Source organism: Ammospiza nelsoni, chromosome 2 (genome assembly GCF_027579445.1).
Source record: "Ammospiza nelsoni isolate bAmmNel1 chromosome 2, bAmmNel1.pri, whole genome shotgun sequence".
Lineage (NCBI taxonomy): Eukaryota > Metazoa > Chordata > Aves > Passeriformes > Passerellidae > Ammospiza > Ammospiza nelsoni.
In genome coordinates, this window is record NC_080634.1 from 826,606 (window position 1) to 841,529 (window position 14,924).

At 46.9% G+C, this 14,924-nt stretch overlaps 1 protein-coding gene across 1 annotated transcript in view; it reads right to left on the bottom strand.

Annotated features, from left to right (window-relative positions):
• Nucleotides 1-9,008: 9,008 nt before the first annotated feature.
• LOC132087386 (glutamate receptor ionotropic, kainate 1) overlaps nt 9,009-14,924 on the bottom strand; it is a 104,806-nt gene continuing 98,890 nt past the window's right edge. The window contains exon 16 of the mRNA XM_059493535.1: nt 9,009-9,349. Within this exon, the coding sequence (XP_059349518.1) occupies nt 9,194-9,349 (156 nt within the window). The 3' untranslated portion in view covers nt 9,009-9,193. The remainder of the gene's footprint in view (nt 9,350-14,924) is intronic.

The following is a 14,924-nucleotide window of genomic DNA, read 5'->3' on the forward strand; positions in this document are numbered from 1 at the left end:
TATTTTCTTAACCAAAAAAAGAAAAATAAAATATTTGTGGGTTTTTAAATGACGATTTAATTTCTTGGAACAGCCCGGTGTGGTGGAATGTGTCCCAGCCCGTTCCTTTCCAGCTGGGAACCGCAGATGGCAGCACGACCCTGGGATTGCCGCCTCGCTGCTCCTACGGGACAGCAGCGCCACCCCAACGCCTTGCCTTGAAAACCCCGAGAAACCCAGCGGGAAACCGAATTTGAACTATTTGTGGACAAATAGGGCAAAATAAAAGGCTAAGTGCCGCGTCCTGCATGTGGCACGTTTAAGCACTTTTAATATTGAACTTTTAGCACTTTTTAATATTAAATGGGCTAATAGTTCAAGAAGCTTCTATTGCTTCTATCTAAAGGAGAAGAGGTTTTAAAATTTGGAAGAAAAGATTTGCTGTTACCCCTTTTACACAGCATCACTTCCAGCTCTGAGCTGGTGCCATGAAACGCTGCCTACAAAGAGTTAGTGGAGATAAAATAGCATAAATATAAATATAAATATAAATAATATAATATAAACAATACATTAATTATTATAACTTAGATGTCAAATGGTCTCATTTTGCTGAGAAGCTAATTGTCATTATTTTGCTGAGAAGCTGCAGTGGGATCTGTGACACTAACGCTGTGCCAGATTGAGTGAGGGTATTTAAAAAAGAATGAAGAAATTCCAAGCTCATATTTATCTGCTTACACAGATAAAATACTTGCCAACTCAGCAACACACAGGTGCTGGCAGGAACTTATCCTTTATTTGTTATCCATCAATTAAAAAACCCCCACACTTGTTAGTTCACATCTATGTGGCTTTTCCCCCCACATTGTTACAGAAAATCCAGTTATCTTTTTACAAAACTCTTCAAATACCCTCAGCAATAAAAGTGCTTTGAGGGTTATTAATTTGATTGAAAAATTACAGGCTAGACTGGAAAGCAGCTCTTTGTTGGAACAATAAGTGGGAAAGTCTTTGTTCTTGAGGTATTAAAATGCAAATGCTAAAAGCAAGAGGGTAGTGGTGTCATAAAAAGAAAATCATTATCTCAAAGGTGATTATTGCTTTACAGTTGTGAGTAATTTCCAAGTACTTCACATGCTTTTTCTCACTAATGGAAAATAACCTGTGTATGACTCCAATCACAAAAACAGCTTTGAAAAATCCTTTATTTAAGCCATCCAAAAATTATTTCTGCTCCGTCTTAAAACCAAACAGTTCTGCTTCAAACGAGGGAGTGCATTTTACACCAGGCTGTAAAACTGTGGGGATACAGCCTGAAACCTGGGCAGAAGCAGGCATGACAAGGCAGCAGCACATCCATCCTGCTTTTCTCCTGCTCTGAGGATAGGTCTGTGATCCCAGAAATGCTCTTTGCTCGCTGGATTACCCTGTGGAGCTCTTCATGGGGAGCAGTACCTGTCCCTGGAGTGCCCCACTCAGGTGGGCATGGGGCACAGCTGGGGCTCAGGGCTCTTTTCCAGCCTCAGGCATTCTGGGATTCCAGGACTCCATTCCCATGGCTTGGTTTTGCTTCCAGGGTCACAAATTTGGGTGTCTCTCCATCAAATCCCTGCTGTGCCAGGGGGGGGGAGTTTGGATTTGTCCTCCCAGGGAGATGCAATTTGAGATGTTCCAACTTCCAGGGAAAACACCTTGGGGAGAAATGTGATTTTCTGGAGCTGAATTGGTGATTCAGAGCCGCCTTCTGCCGGTGGCCCTGGTGGGAGCTGGAGATCCTGCCCCAAAAATCCAACTCTTGGGTTCTATTCTCACATCAGAAACCAAAGTGCAGCAGGACTGCGTAGGAGGATTCAGGACTCTCCTGTTCACCAGAACACAATTTATGGTATATGTGTGTGTGTGTGTGTGTATGCCCTCTTTGCTGATAGCCTGCTGCTGGTTTTCATCCTTTAAAAAAAATTATTTTCTGCTATTCAGACAATATGAAAAACATGGAGAAGTGGTGCAACATTACTCCCCACAGATTTTAAAATTACTTCACACAGGTTTTAAAACGATGACTTAATCATTTCAGGGATGTTTCTTAAAAGTTTCCTTATCTTCCTCAAGGCAGGGAGGAAGATCTCATCTTAATCCCTGTACTCTGTGAGTAACATTTGTGTTGCAAAGGCACTGCACAAAATCAGGGTGTCTGCAGCCACACTGGAAACATTCTTGTTATTCACTGAGCAGTTTTTTCCTGTGTTTATTTGCTGGTCTGTATAGCAAATGTGTTTTTCCTTCTGACCTTTCCCGGCTCCTCTCAATAAACCCCCAGATAACTTTTGTTGCTCTGTCCAGCTGTGTGTGCTCTGTAAGGAAACAATCCAGATTAAGAAAAGTTTAATTCTGGCTCACTGGCAGCAAACTAAGTTGAAAACAGTTCCAAACTCCTACTGAACTTTGGGAAATTACTTTTCCATCGACTCTGCCCCTATTTAAGTAATTGGAATAATTCAGGAACAGATAAAGCAGGATAACCAGCAGTAACAATGAGTAAATAAAGTGTTTCTAGGGCTACCACGGAAAGTGGAGGGAATTGAAAATGAATTGTGGAATGTTTTAAAAGAAACACGCCGTGATGGATTTTAACTCTTTGCTGAAGAGACAGAAGTGTTGCTGTGCTCTGCCAGAGGATATTTATGGGCTTTCCTTTCTCTCCCCAGGCCTCTCCCAGGTCTGGGTGCCTCTGGGGGCAGGAGAAGGCGCAGGGAGCTCCAGCTGTGTGCCAGAGGCAGCTCAGGGCCTCTAATCTCCAGTCTGTACACACAAGATTAAAGATCCGCCCCGAGTTCTGATTAAGAACGCAAAGTTAAGAGATTAAATACCAGGAAGCCAAATTAAAGAGCTTTGAGTCAATCTCTGAACTCATCAAAGTTCCAAATTTCTAAGCTGTCATTACGACACGGGATTAGTGCAAAGCTTCCCTACCCTGATTTGATGTCCTTCCCTGGACAATGTGATTTATTCCCCTGCGCTCCCATAAACCCAGCTATTGTCTTGTCTGCAGAGCTCAGCCCACCTGGATCCCCCCGGGGCTTTCCTGGCATTCCAGCCCTGCCCCACTTAACCTGGGGCCCACCATGGTGAGCATCCTTTGTGCTGCCCTGCTTGGTGACCCTGGAAAGTGCTCTGAGGCACCCACAGCATGGCCTAAAGGAATAAACACATCCCAAGGGATGAACATGTCCCAAAAAATAAATACACTCCAAGGAATAAACACATCCTAAAAAATAAATACATCCCAAGGAATAAATAAATAAATAAACACATCTCCCTTCCTTCTCACCTCTGGCCAGACAGATCCCAAAGACCTGGGAAATAGGGAGACACCAGAGTGGGATGAGGCCACAGTGGTTATTCACCTCCAAGTACCTGAAAATGAGCCTGAAATTCCAGAATTGATGTTCACACCTTTCCAGAGCCAGTTCTATCCAGGGTTTTCTATCCAGGGACCGGCTGAAGCAAAGAACTGCTCTGAAAACACATCCTGCAAGCTGCCACACTTGGTCATTTAAAGCTGCTACTGAAGTGCATTAAAGTAAATGTCCCCCTGCTTTTCAGGATAATAAATCTTGTCCTTCCCATTTTTCATTTATGGAATTGGGATGTCTCAGCTACATTAAGATTGTGCTTTCCAGGGCTTTTTCCACAAAAGATAACTTAATAACGTTGCTAAATGCTGTGCTAATTAAAGCTTTCACTTGAAGTTACTCTCCCTTGTAAGGACACTGTGCCAAGTGAGCCATTTCCAAATTTGCATCTCAAGCTTAGAACTTTTTGTAAGAGTTAAGCACACAATTCCAAGCTTTTTGAACCCACTTTTTAACTTTCCCACATCCCTGTGCAGAATGTCTTATCCAGAACATCAAATTAAAATGTTAAATTATGGAGAGTTCTTTTTGTTTTTAAAGCAAAATTGGAACTTTTGTTCTTCACTGAATTTTATTATCCTCCTTTACAAGTGCAGTTACTATTATTGGTTATTTAGTGTGGTTATTATCAATAGTTATTTAGTGTGGCCATTATTAATGGTTACTTAATGTAGTTATTACCAGTGTAATTTTACTCCTAAAAGCCATATCAGAGTGAAGCTTTCCATGCTCTGGAATTACTGGGATGGCTACAGACACAGCTGCTCTGTGTGGTGCCACCAACAAAAGGGGCCTGGTCCAACAAGTGCCCAATGCTGCCCAGTGCTTCAGTGCCTGGAGCATTAATTCCAGAGGCTGTGGCTCCGAGTCACTGCTTGCATTTGTGGCTGCATTAAAAGGCTGTTCACGTTTTCCCAGTTAAACTAAATTACTATTATTTCCTTCTCCTGCTCCCTCCCCCATCCAACTGTTGTTGTTTAATTAAGGATAGCGTGCTGCTCTTCAGTGGGTGTTTGTTTATAGCCTGATAAATGTCAGGAATATGCTCTGCTGGGAAGTCTTTTAGCTGGGAATACTCAGGTCCTTTTAAACACTACTGCAGCTGTAAAAAGAAAAATTGTTTTAAAATCTCCTTTTCTGATGACTTTAAAATATTTTCATTATTAATTTAAAGGGAATGAGAAGTTCAAATTGTGTTTTTTACAACAGCCTTATTCTTGCCTTTTTTTCTCCTTTGTTTGTTATGGTTACTTGCTGGCAATCTGCACGTTTTGAACCCGGAGAGGAAAAGTGCACTTGTGATTTACAAGAATAGAGAATCTGTACAAGCTATTGCCTGTGGACACATTTATTTTTTCTGGTTGTGAAGAGAACCTTTTCCAAAGCCAGCTCAGGCAGCAGCCTCTCCTCGGGGCCCCTGGGTGTCCTGGAGCCTTCAGCAGGCAGCGCTGGGGCTCCAGTCAGAGCCAGGAACATCCAGTTTTTCCACTGCATGGCAAAATATCCGGTTGTGGTGTTGTAGGGTTTTTTGATTGGTTGGTTGGGGTGTTTTTTTTGTTGTGGTTTTTTTTTTTTGGTGGGGCTTTTTTGTTGTTGTGGGTTTTGGTTTGGCTTTTTTTTTTGTTTTGGTTTTGGTTTTGGTTTTGGCTTTTTATTATTTCTTTGCATGGGGCTTTGTGGTTGAACACAGGCATTTTACATCAGCTTTGCCACGGAAGATTTTACGTTGCTTTGCCCTTTCCTATGTATGGAGAAAAAGATTTCATGGCCCTTTACAAAAGTCAGTGCAGCTGCCGTGATTAAATAACCTTAACAACAAAGAAAACACTAATTGGGAAGGTGTCTAAATGCCTTTACTTTTCAATTTCCCTTCATCACCCTTACCACAGTTAGGGCAAAGTTTATTTGAGCCCTCGGTGCATTTTTGGTGGCCGTGCCCTCCCAGGGAGTGTCCCCTGAAGAGGTTCAGAAGGGTGGGGAGTGTTCCCTGGATCATGCTGACCGATGGGCCTGGCACAGCTGCAGTCCCCGAGCAGCGCCTGTAGATCTGCCTTTTCCCGGCACCTTTGTGCCACGAGGGGACAGCCACCAGGTGCTGCAGTGTTCTCCAGGTGCTGCTCAGTTCCAGCCAGGTCTGTGGGACACAAAGCCCCAGGTTTGTACAAACCTACAGCCTGGCACACACATCCAGCACTTTGGGGGGTGCTGGCCATAGTTTTGTTATTATTATTTAGGGAATTAAATAAGGAGAAGACAAATTAGTTCAGAAATTCCCCAGAGACTTTGCCATTGCCAAGTTTGGTTCTTGGCTCTGCCAGCGATGACCTTGTTTGCTGAACACCTCTGGAATGGGTCACTGTGCAGTTTGCACCTGTGGAAATTCCTGGGAATGGTTTCCCTCTGCTTTCACTTGCCCTTTCTGCCTGGAGGGTATGGGAAGTGCCAGCTGCTTGCTTGGCTCTGCATTCACTCCTGAGCTGAGCTCAGCTTAACGTGCCCTGCCTGAGCTCAGCCTGGGCAGGCTTTCCCTGCCACCAGCACTGCAGGCTGAGCAGCTCAGCTTAAGGGCTGGCATAAATGATGAGTGCCTGAGAAGCTGATAGGAGAGGCAAGCACGTTTTCATTCTCTCTGGGCAACCTGGGGGTTTTTAATGCATAGCTCTCCTAATGAAAAGCTGTAAATTCACGCTCCTCTCAGAAGTGGAGCAGCCTGCAGGTTCAGAGCGCTGAATTTCTAAGAGGCTGTTATCAATCACAGTCCTTCTGGTTTAGCCAAACTAAGACAGAAAACCTGGGGAGGAATCTATTTGCCATGAAATTCACAGAGCAGGTTTTCAGCTTGGTGGGAAGTCACACTCCTATCCATAACTATTGCCTCTGGGACTTTATCTAAGTGTACAAATCCAGGGCCATCCAGCTCTTTCAGGGCTTTCTTGGGCCGTTGGTTGAGGTGCAAAACCAAATTTGGCTCCATCTGTTTATGGGATTAGATTTCTGACCCAAGCACCCTCTTTCTTCCCTTCATCTGCATTTGACCTGAGCAACAGCAACAAAAAAAAAAAATAGTTACAATTTCTTTATTTCCTTTATATCCAAAGAAAAACCCTTACAGGGATATCTACATCTCTGGTTTTGTGTGGGAGAACTGAGGGACCTCTCAGGACTCTTTTCAGTTCAGTTTTCTGGCTTCTCTGTGTAGGACATTGGAATATATTTAGAAAGAGCAGAAGAGGTCCTGTATGTGTGTGTGTATTTATACATATATAAAAAATTATTGTGCTATTTCCAATAGCACTGGAAGGTCAGATTTGAGGGGAAATGCCCTTTACAACCCTTAACTCCCAAGGTGCCATTGGATTTCCTAAACAAAAAGCAAACCCCAACACTGCCTGAGTTGAATAAACATTGATCATCTGTTAATATCAAGACTGGTATGTCTTGCTGCTGCTTTGGCTCTGGATCAGCATCATCATTTATTAGCATTTTGAAATAGCTCTGCAGAGTGGGTGATGCTCAAACCTGTACCTGAAAAATCTCCCCAGATCTCTCCACAGAGAATCTGGGAGGTGAGGAAAGCAGAAAAAAACAATCAGCCAAGATGGATGCAGGAAATTGAGCCCCTCATTTTGCCCACTTTCTATGCATTTTGCCTAAATCAAATGCCACATTTTAAGTCTGTGTTAGATCATCAAATAGCTCTTTTCAAAATGTCAGCAATTCGCTGCCCAATAGCCTGCCAAATAATATTTAATCAATTGCAAATGGGATGCAGATTGTCCTGGAAACTTTGGGGAATTGTTCACCTCAGCTAAATGCAGGTAACACTTTAGGTCACTTCCTGCACTCGCCTTGGCTGAATTAGCCTGGACAAAACTTTGATTGGAATAACGGCAGAAATGTGCAGAGATGAAGCTGAAACCCAAATAAATAATGAATGCAGCCTCCTGTTGAACGGCTCTTCCCTAGCACTGGGTCTCATTAAAATCCATAGAAGGAGCACAGAACAAAAGGCCATGTGTTTACTGAGTTTAGCCTGTAGATAATGAAGTGGCAAATAGGTCACACTGCTTAGGAATTTATTTAAAGCAATTTTGTTTTGATAATGCCAGCTGTCACCAAGTGCTGCTCACAGGGATGGTCTCCCAGTTAATTTTTCTTATTACCTGAGCAAGCCTTGACCCTTGGAATACCAGCTCTGGGTGCACAGTGCAGCTCTGGGCAGGGGGCTGGAGGTGTGGGCACTGGGCATGGTGAGAGGAGAAAATGGAAAAGGGAATTTAGCCATCCATAGCTGGGCAAGTTTGCTGTCTTTAATTCCATAGCCAGATAAGATTTATACTTGGCTTTAAAACACTGCCCTGCTGAAAGGATTGCAGCTCCTGAGCTCCAGGTGTGCACTGAAATGAGGAAATTACTTTGGGGTCTAGAGGAGAGCAAAGATCCCCTTGCAGGGCTCAGTCTCTGGCTGGGATGGCATTTCTGTCTGGAGAAAGGGAGGTGATCATTTGGGAAAAGTGGGGACAGTGACAGCATGCTGGAAAAGATTTCCTCAAGCCTCAGAGCATCCCCTAGGGATGCTCAGAGCGATTTAATCAGCAGGGAAAGATTATTTAATCAATCATGAACCTGGGGTTGAATTTTTTAAAGAGAAGTAATTTTCTGTTCATTCTGAAAGGGAGCAGGAAACAAGTGTGTCTGACAGAAAGCTGTCCTGGCTGGGGACAGCCTGTGGTGACATCCGTGACAAGAGGAGCCTGTGTCAAACAAGTGTGAACTGGGTCCTTGTGCTTCTGAAGCAGCAGAGCCTCTGCATTCGGCCATTCTTGCAGAGGGGCAGGTTGAGGGTGTGTGTGGTGCCTGTGTGTGGGAGATGAGGGGCAGCCCCAGCCCCTCTGGGTGCAGGATCCCTGGCAGGGTTTGTGGGATGGAGCTGCTGGGCCATCCCTGTGCCCCGAGCAGAGCCCAGGCTGTGCCTCTGAGCAGGGCATTCATCTCCAGGCAATCCCTGCTGCACAGCAGAATGCTGCATTAGCAGTTAGGAGCCCTGGTGGTTAGAGAGATTAACTGCTAAACACATCACTCCTTCGGGGGCCAAGCCTCCCTTTTCATTTGGAGCTGGTAGCCCGTTAAAATTACTGCTCTGGCAATTAGGAGAGCACGAAGCCGCTGACCTGCACAGGGGTTGTGCTTTAGGAGAACCTTGCTAGCAGTATTTCTGCCTGTTTGCTTGTTAGGCAGCCCACTTTCCTTCCTCCGGACATTTAATGTGTTGCCTTCTCAGAAGATGCTGCTGGATTGCAAGGAAAAAGACCAAGCAGCTCCAAGCCCCATCCAACCTGGCCTTGGACACTTCCAGGGAGCCTGTGCCATGGCTTCCCCACCCTCACAGGGAGGAATTCCCAGTATCCCATCCATCCCTGCCCTCTGGCAGTGGGAAGTTCATTCCCCCTTGTGCCATCAGCCCAATGAGGACTTCAGCTTTCCTAACCTCTAACCAGGCTTCTCTGGAAATGGGACTTGTTGGGACACAGGGAGGTCACTGCAGTCAGGGAAAAGAAAAGTTTCACTCCCAGATTCTTGGAAAAAAGAACCCTGTCAGTTGTTTATTTATTTATTTAGAAAGCACATACAGCGATGCACGGGGAGGGGACGGAGATGCAGACCAGGTGAGCAGAGAAATCCAGCCCAGAGGAAGAGCCAGACACCTCCTGGAGGGTCGGTGGTACATCAGTCTAGACGAGATTAAAAGAAGGAGCCATGGGGAGCCTCTGAGGAGCGGGAGCTGGCTCTGTCCTGGCTCACGCCATGGTCTCCTTCCTCAGCGTGCGCCGCTGCTGGCACGTCAGGATGCTCGGGAAGGATGACTTCCCCTTCGTCCTCGACCTCTTCTTCAGCTTCTTCTGGTGCTTGAGGGAGATGCCCAGCTCCTCCATGATGGCATTGAAAGAAAGACACTGTGGGGAGAGGGGATGGAATGAAACGTTTCCCACAGGGAGAGCCCGGCCAGAGCTGGGCCTGGCCCTCACGGAGCCCTCAGGTGAGGGCAGAGCTCAACGTGCGCCATTGCGGAGCCCTCAGGTGAGGGCAGAGCCCAACCTGGATCCTCACAGAGCCCTCAGGTGAGGGCAGAGCCCAACCTGGGGCCTCACAGAACCCTCAGGTGAGGGCAGAGCTCAACCTGCACCATTGTGGAACCCTCAGGTGAGGGCAGAGCTCAAGCGGGGCCCTCACGGAGCCCTCAGATCTTGGCCCGGGCCCTCACGGAGCCCTCAGTGCTTGGCCTGGGCCTCACAGAGCCCTCAGGTGAGGGCAGAGCTCAACCTGGGCCATTGTGGAACCCTCAGGTGAGGGCAGAGCTCAACCTGGGCCATTGTGGAACCCTCAGGTGAGGGCAGAACTCAACCTGGACCCTCACGGAGCCCTCAGGTGAGGGCAGAGCTCAAGCGGGGCCCTCACGGAGCCCTCAGATCTTGGCCGGGGCCCTCACGGAGCCCTCAGCGCTTGGCCTGGGCCTCACGGAGCCCTCAGGTGAGGCCAGGGCTCGGCCTCAGAAGATCCAGCTGGGAAAAAATCCCTGGACACAACAGGTGACTGCAGGGTTTTTTCCCTAACTCATCTCCCAGTGACTTTCATGTAACTTTGGCTCAACTAAAGACGTTGATGGACGTTTCTGAAATTCCCCACAGGCGCGTCCGCCATGTTTTGGTGGCCTCGCGTCACTTACCCTTTCTCGGTTGGCCCTGGCCTTACAAAAGAAAAGATCTTGTTTTAAACACCATATACTTTAGTCACAAAAGAACCACGAGCATGCTGGAGGAAACAAAGAAGAGTTTTTTTAAGGTTTCTTTGTGGCTTAGTTATTTTTCCCTCATGAAATGAACGGACATTTCTCAAATATAGCGCAGGCCTCAATCTTCGTCTTTTCTTTGGAAAGAATCTTTTCAAATACCGTGTGGTGAAGAAAGGAGATAATTACCACAAGAATAAGGGAGATGAATGGCTTGGAAAGAAAGAAGAGATCTTCATTCTTCCCACCATCACAACATTAACAAAGACATCTGGGGTAAGTGGAAACATATTTTAAAATTCACAGCTGGAATAATTATGTATAACAGAAAGAAACAGAAGTAGCCTTTAAGTGGAAGTATCTGGCTTTGCTAAAAAACCCTCCAATAATTGTTCTGTGCAAATATACATGAATAGATGATTTATATATAAAATTGAATGATGGCAGCAGGGGGAAACTAAGCTTTAAACCCCTTACCTTATAAATAAATAAAGTGTGTGACTGGGTCTGCAGCGAGCTCCTGTGCTCGGTGTGGGTGTAAATTTTGGGTCCTGTGTGCGCCACCTCGTCCTCATGGGCTGAGCTGCACACAGCTGAGATCCCAGATTCACAGCCCAACATTCTCCTTCCCTGAGGTGCTTCATGTTCGTTCATCTGCGGTTCCGAGGTCAATTAGACTCCTGTTAATTGGTGCCGCTGCCCAGAGCCAATGGCACAGCCAGGGCGGTGCATGCTGTCCTTTCAAACGGCAGCCGTGGTGGGCAGGCCTCCGCTGCGGCAATCGTCATTGAAATGCGCTCCCTTTGTGGATATAAACCCGGCATCCCGGCTCTCCTTCCCCCTGGAGCAGCAGGAGGAGCAGGTGTGCTCCCGACCCTTCCTGTGTGCTCCGAGCTCTCCTGGAGAGCTGCACCGCTCATCCCCAAACCTATGAACCCAAAGGCTCTGAGCGGATTACTGCTCTCTGTGCTCTCAGCTTTAACTGGTTTCAAAGGCTGAATTACAAAGTGAATCCAGAGCTCCGTGGTAACTAGGGTCCTATTAACCCTTTGTAGGATGGATCAGTCTTTTATTTTCCTTCCCTGTGTTTCTCACTAGCCTCCTAATGTGTTGTATTTAATCCTGGCCATTACTCCCTGCAGAGTGCAGACAGGGATGATTTCTGCAGGTGAAAGAGTGCATTTTATTGCCTTGTTAATAGGCTGGTACTTTAATTTTCCAACGGGATTCCTGTTACTCAGACTGTGCAATAACCACAACGCCTTTCACATTCATCTCCACAAAATACCCCCCTGAAGTTCATTTTGCATGTGCAGACAGATACACAGAACATTTTGCCGGAAGGTTTTAATATCTGATCTGTGGAGTGCCCAATGGCTCCACTTCCAACTGCTTTGAATTTTAAAATAATTATATCAGGAAGACTCCAAGGTATTCTTAGGAAAAGTGGTGCACAGCCTCAGCCAGAATGGTGTGGGGTTTATAGGAAAGCCATGGACAGGAACACACCCCAAGACCTCTGAGTCCAAGTCCTCTGAGCAGCACCTGCACAGCAGCCTTCAGAAAGGGGATGTTGACATTAAAATTCGATTAAAAAGGGAAATATACTGTTCTTTTGTCTCATAGTCAGGTGGCCAGACTGAATTGCTTTAAAACCCCCTTTTTTCCCATGCTGGTCAGTCCACTGCTGAGGTCTGCCCAGAACAACAGCAGAGTGGGCACAGATCAATCCCTTTTACAACCTCATGATGAATTTAACATTTTGCTTTCAGCCAGCTTAACTTTCTCATTCTGGCAGTGTCAAAATGCTGCCGGCCATGGCATGGAGAAGGAAATGCCATCCTTTGAAAACAGACTAGGTTCTGCTCTCTGTGTGATGTGGGACTCTTTCTCTGTGCCCTTTGGTCATTCCAGCAGCTGCTAAAGCTTAGTCATGAAGCTCCCAAATCCTTCCTTACACTCCCATGCAGAGGTCTGTGCTAAGCTTTAGGAGAATTACAGACTCAGAATGAAAAAACACATAAATAAATAAATAGCATAAAATAAAGTAGAAACAATGAAAAAAAAAAAGAGTTGTAGTCAGGATTTATCAATCTGTTGCTTCTGCTGCTGGGCTGCCACTGAGGACAAGGCATTTTATTAATACCTTGCAAAGCCAACCAAGTAGCAATAAAGCAGCCACCCAAACCCCAGCGTGTGGTGGAAGCGCTAGAACTGTGAAAATCGAAGGATGTGGGGCAGATTTCATTCTGGAAGGACTCCTGAGCAGCTCAGGGACAGAGGAGGAAGTGCAGAAGTCAGGATTTTTCTCCTGCACCCATAGCTGGGACACTGACCTGTGCCTTGTGCTGAAAGAAAATGGATTTACTTTTGCACGGAAGGAAAAATATCTGAAATAGTTTCTTTTAGTGAGCAAACTGCTGCTGGGGCACATTGAGTATTCTGTCACACAGATGGCATGAGGAGAGGCATATTCTGGTGGCATGAGGAGATCCCCAAATTAACTCCTTTAACCTGCCAGAGTCTGTTGAGCTGTGACTGTCAAAACAGTGTGACAGTAACCCAGGGATTCATTTAACTCTTCCCCGCTTACAGAGACTGCTCCTTTGTGCTCTGTTCACAAGGAAAGCCAGAAAAGCTGCTTGCTGCTCACCTGAGCACCAGTGATGGTTTTTGATAACTGTTCTTGCAGCTGGGATGGGGCTCTGTCGGGGATGGCGGGAGCTGCTTTGGCATTCCCCAGGGAGCTGCTGCCAGCCCGTGGGGCTGTGTGTGGGACAGCTAAACCCAGGGAACGATGCTGTCCCTGCCAGCAGGGCTGTGGCACTGACAGCTGGGACAACGTTTACCCAGCAGGTGACAGGAACGCTCTGGATCCGGCACTAATCTAAGGAACAATTACAAAACCGCTCCAAGCTGCAACCCTGAGGATTTCTTGTGTGGAGCAGTGATGGAGATAAACACATTAGGCATCTTCCTTCTCCTCTGAGAGCTGAGAAGAGCTGAATTTAATTAGTTGTAAGTCTCTTCTACTGGAAAGCTGCAAATAAGAAGTGTTTTCTTAAATCAGGTATTCAGAGGACCTAATTCAGGTCTTTGCTGGCGAGAGGGAGCATTTTATGGAGAGCCAAAGCTTTCAAGGCCCCATTCAAACCAGTTAAGAGATCATTCTGAGCAAGACAGTTTCTTGCAGCATCTGGAGTGCAGCATAAAGGCCCACCCTGGATGGGCAGGGGAGAATGGGAGCAGCTGAGCTGTGAGCAGCAGAGCTTTGTCACTAAGCACTCCAGCCTGCTGCCAGCAGCACCAGCACTGGGACAGGGCTGAGGGGAGATCAGGGGGCACTGCTTGCTCTGCCTGTCCTCAGCAGCAGGAACACAGACACATCCAAGGGGGAGCGCTCGGGTGTGAAGGAATCCCCTCCAGCAAGGGCCCTGACTGCACAGGGGGCAGAAATGGCCCCAGGGAAACAGAGCAGTAACTTGTCTCATGAGCTGAAAACATAAAATAGGGCTGAGGGGAGGGAGACGAGCTGGTGACACTGATGGGAATCTGGGATACAATGGAACACAGGTAACAGGGTTTGGGAACACTGGGGTGTGCCACAGTTCATGACATCCCTCGAGCTGGCATTTCTGTGCACTTTGTGTATCTCAGATTGTTGACATATGCTTTTGGTGGCAAAACCACATCCGGTCCGCTTTCCCCTGCCCTGTCAGCCCCTGACTGGCTGAGGGCTGGAGGAAATCCAAGTGTTGTGGTCCCAGGGTGTAAAACACATCCAGTGCCAGCCACCTGCACAGAACGTGCCACCGGGGTGCAATATGCAAAGCAATGCAGGGCCTGGCTGTCTGGGATAAACTGATGCCCGACTTTCCCACAAAGGACTTTCTCTGTTACAAATGAACCCCGTGAATTGCTCAAACAAGACAGCGGAGTTGCTCTATTAATGGTCTGTGTGGGTGTTGCCTGAGGGTGCTGCTGTTGAATATGTCCTTAATGGCTACATGGCATAAAATTTAACTGAGGGGTCTGACTTTGTGCTATGAGTTACTAGCAGGCTTAGAGAAATGCATTTTAAATGGAGGAATTAAAATTCATTAAATATTGACACAGGGCACAGGAGATGCCAGCTCACCATCTCTGGCAGCCTGTAACAGGGTTCGGGAAGTTAATGGAGCCCCGCAGGGTGTTTGGGAGGTTCCTGAATTCAGAGCTGCCTGAATTCAGAGCTGCCTGGCCCACTTGCAGCAGAGACCAAAGTGGCTGCCCCTCCCTGCTTTCAGTAACCAGGCTGCCACTGCTCAGCTCGGGTTGGGGAGGAGATGAAAAGGAGGCAAATCATTTTCTTACCTGAAGCAGGTGAATTACCCCAGGAAATGACAAGGTGACAATTGCGCATGAGAGGCTGTGACAATTGTGAAAGGCTAGCAGCTCTCCAGAGCTCCCTGCTGGGGGTGTAATTATTTCCTGTGACACCGTTTAAGCTGCCCCATTTCGGGCTTTGGCAGCTCGCTCTAGATCGGCTCAGCCCCTGCGTTAACCCTGCGTGAGCTCCCCCGGACACACCTTGCTCCTCTCCTGACTACACCGTGTGGATCGAGGGCTGCGCTCGGATGCCCCGCTCCTCCCGGATTAATTTGCCACAGTCTAACTCCGTGGATAAGGTGGTGCCAGAGGTGGAGTTGGACGGGTGGGGTTGCTTACACTGCAGTCCGTAAAAGAAACAAAAGGCCTTGCAT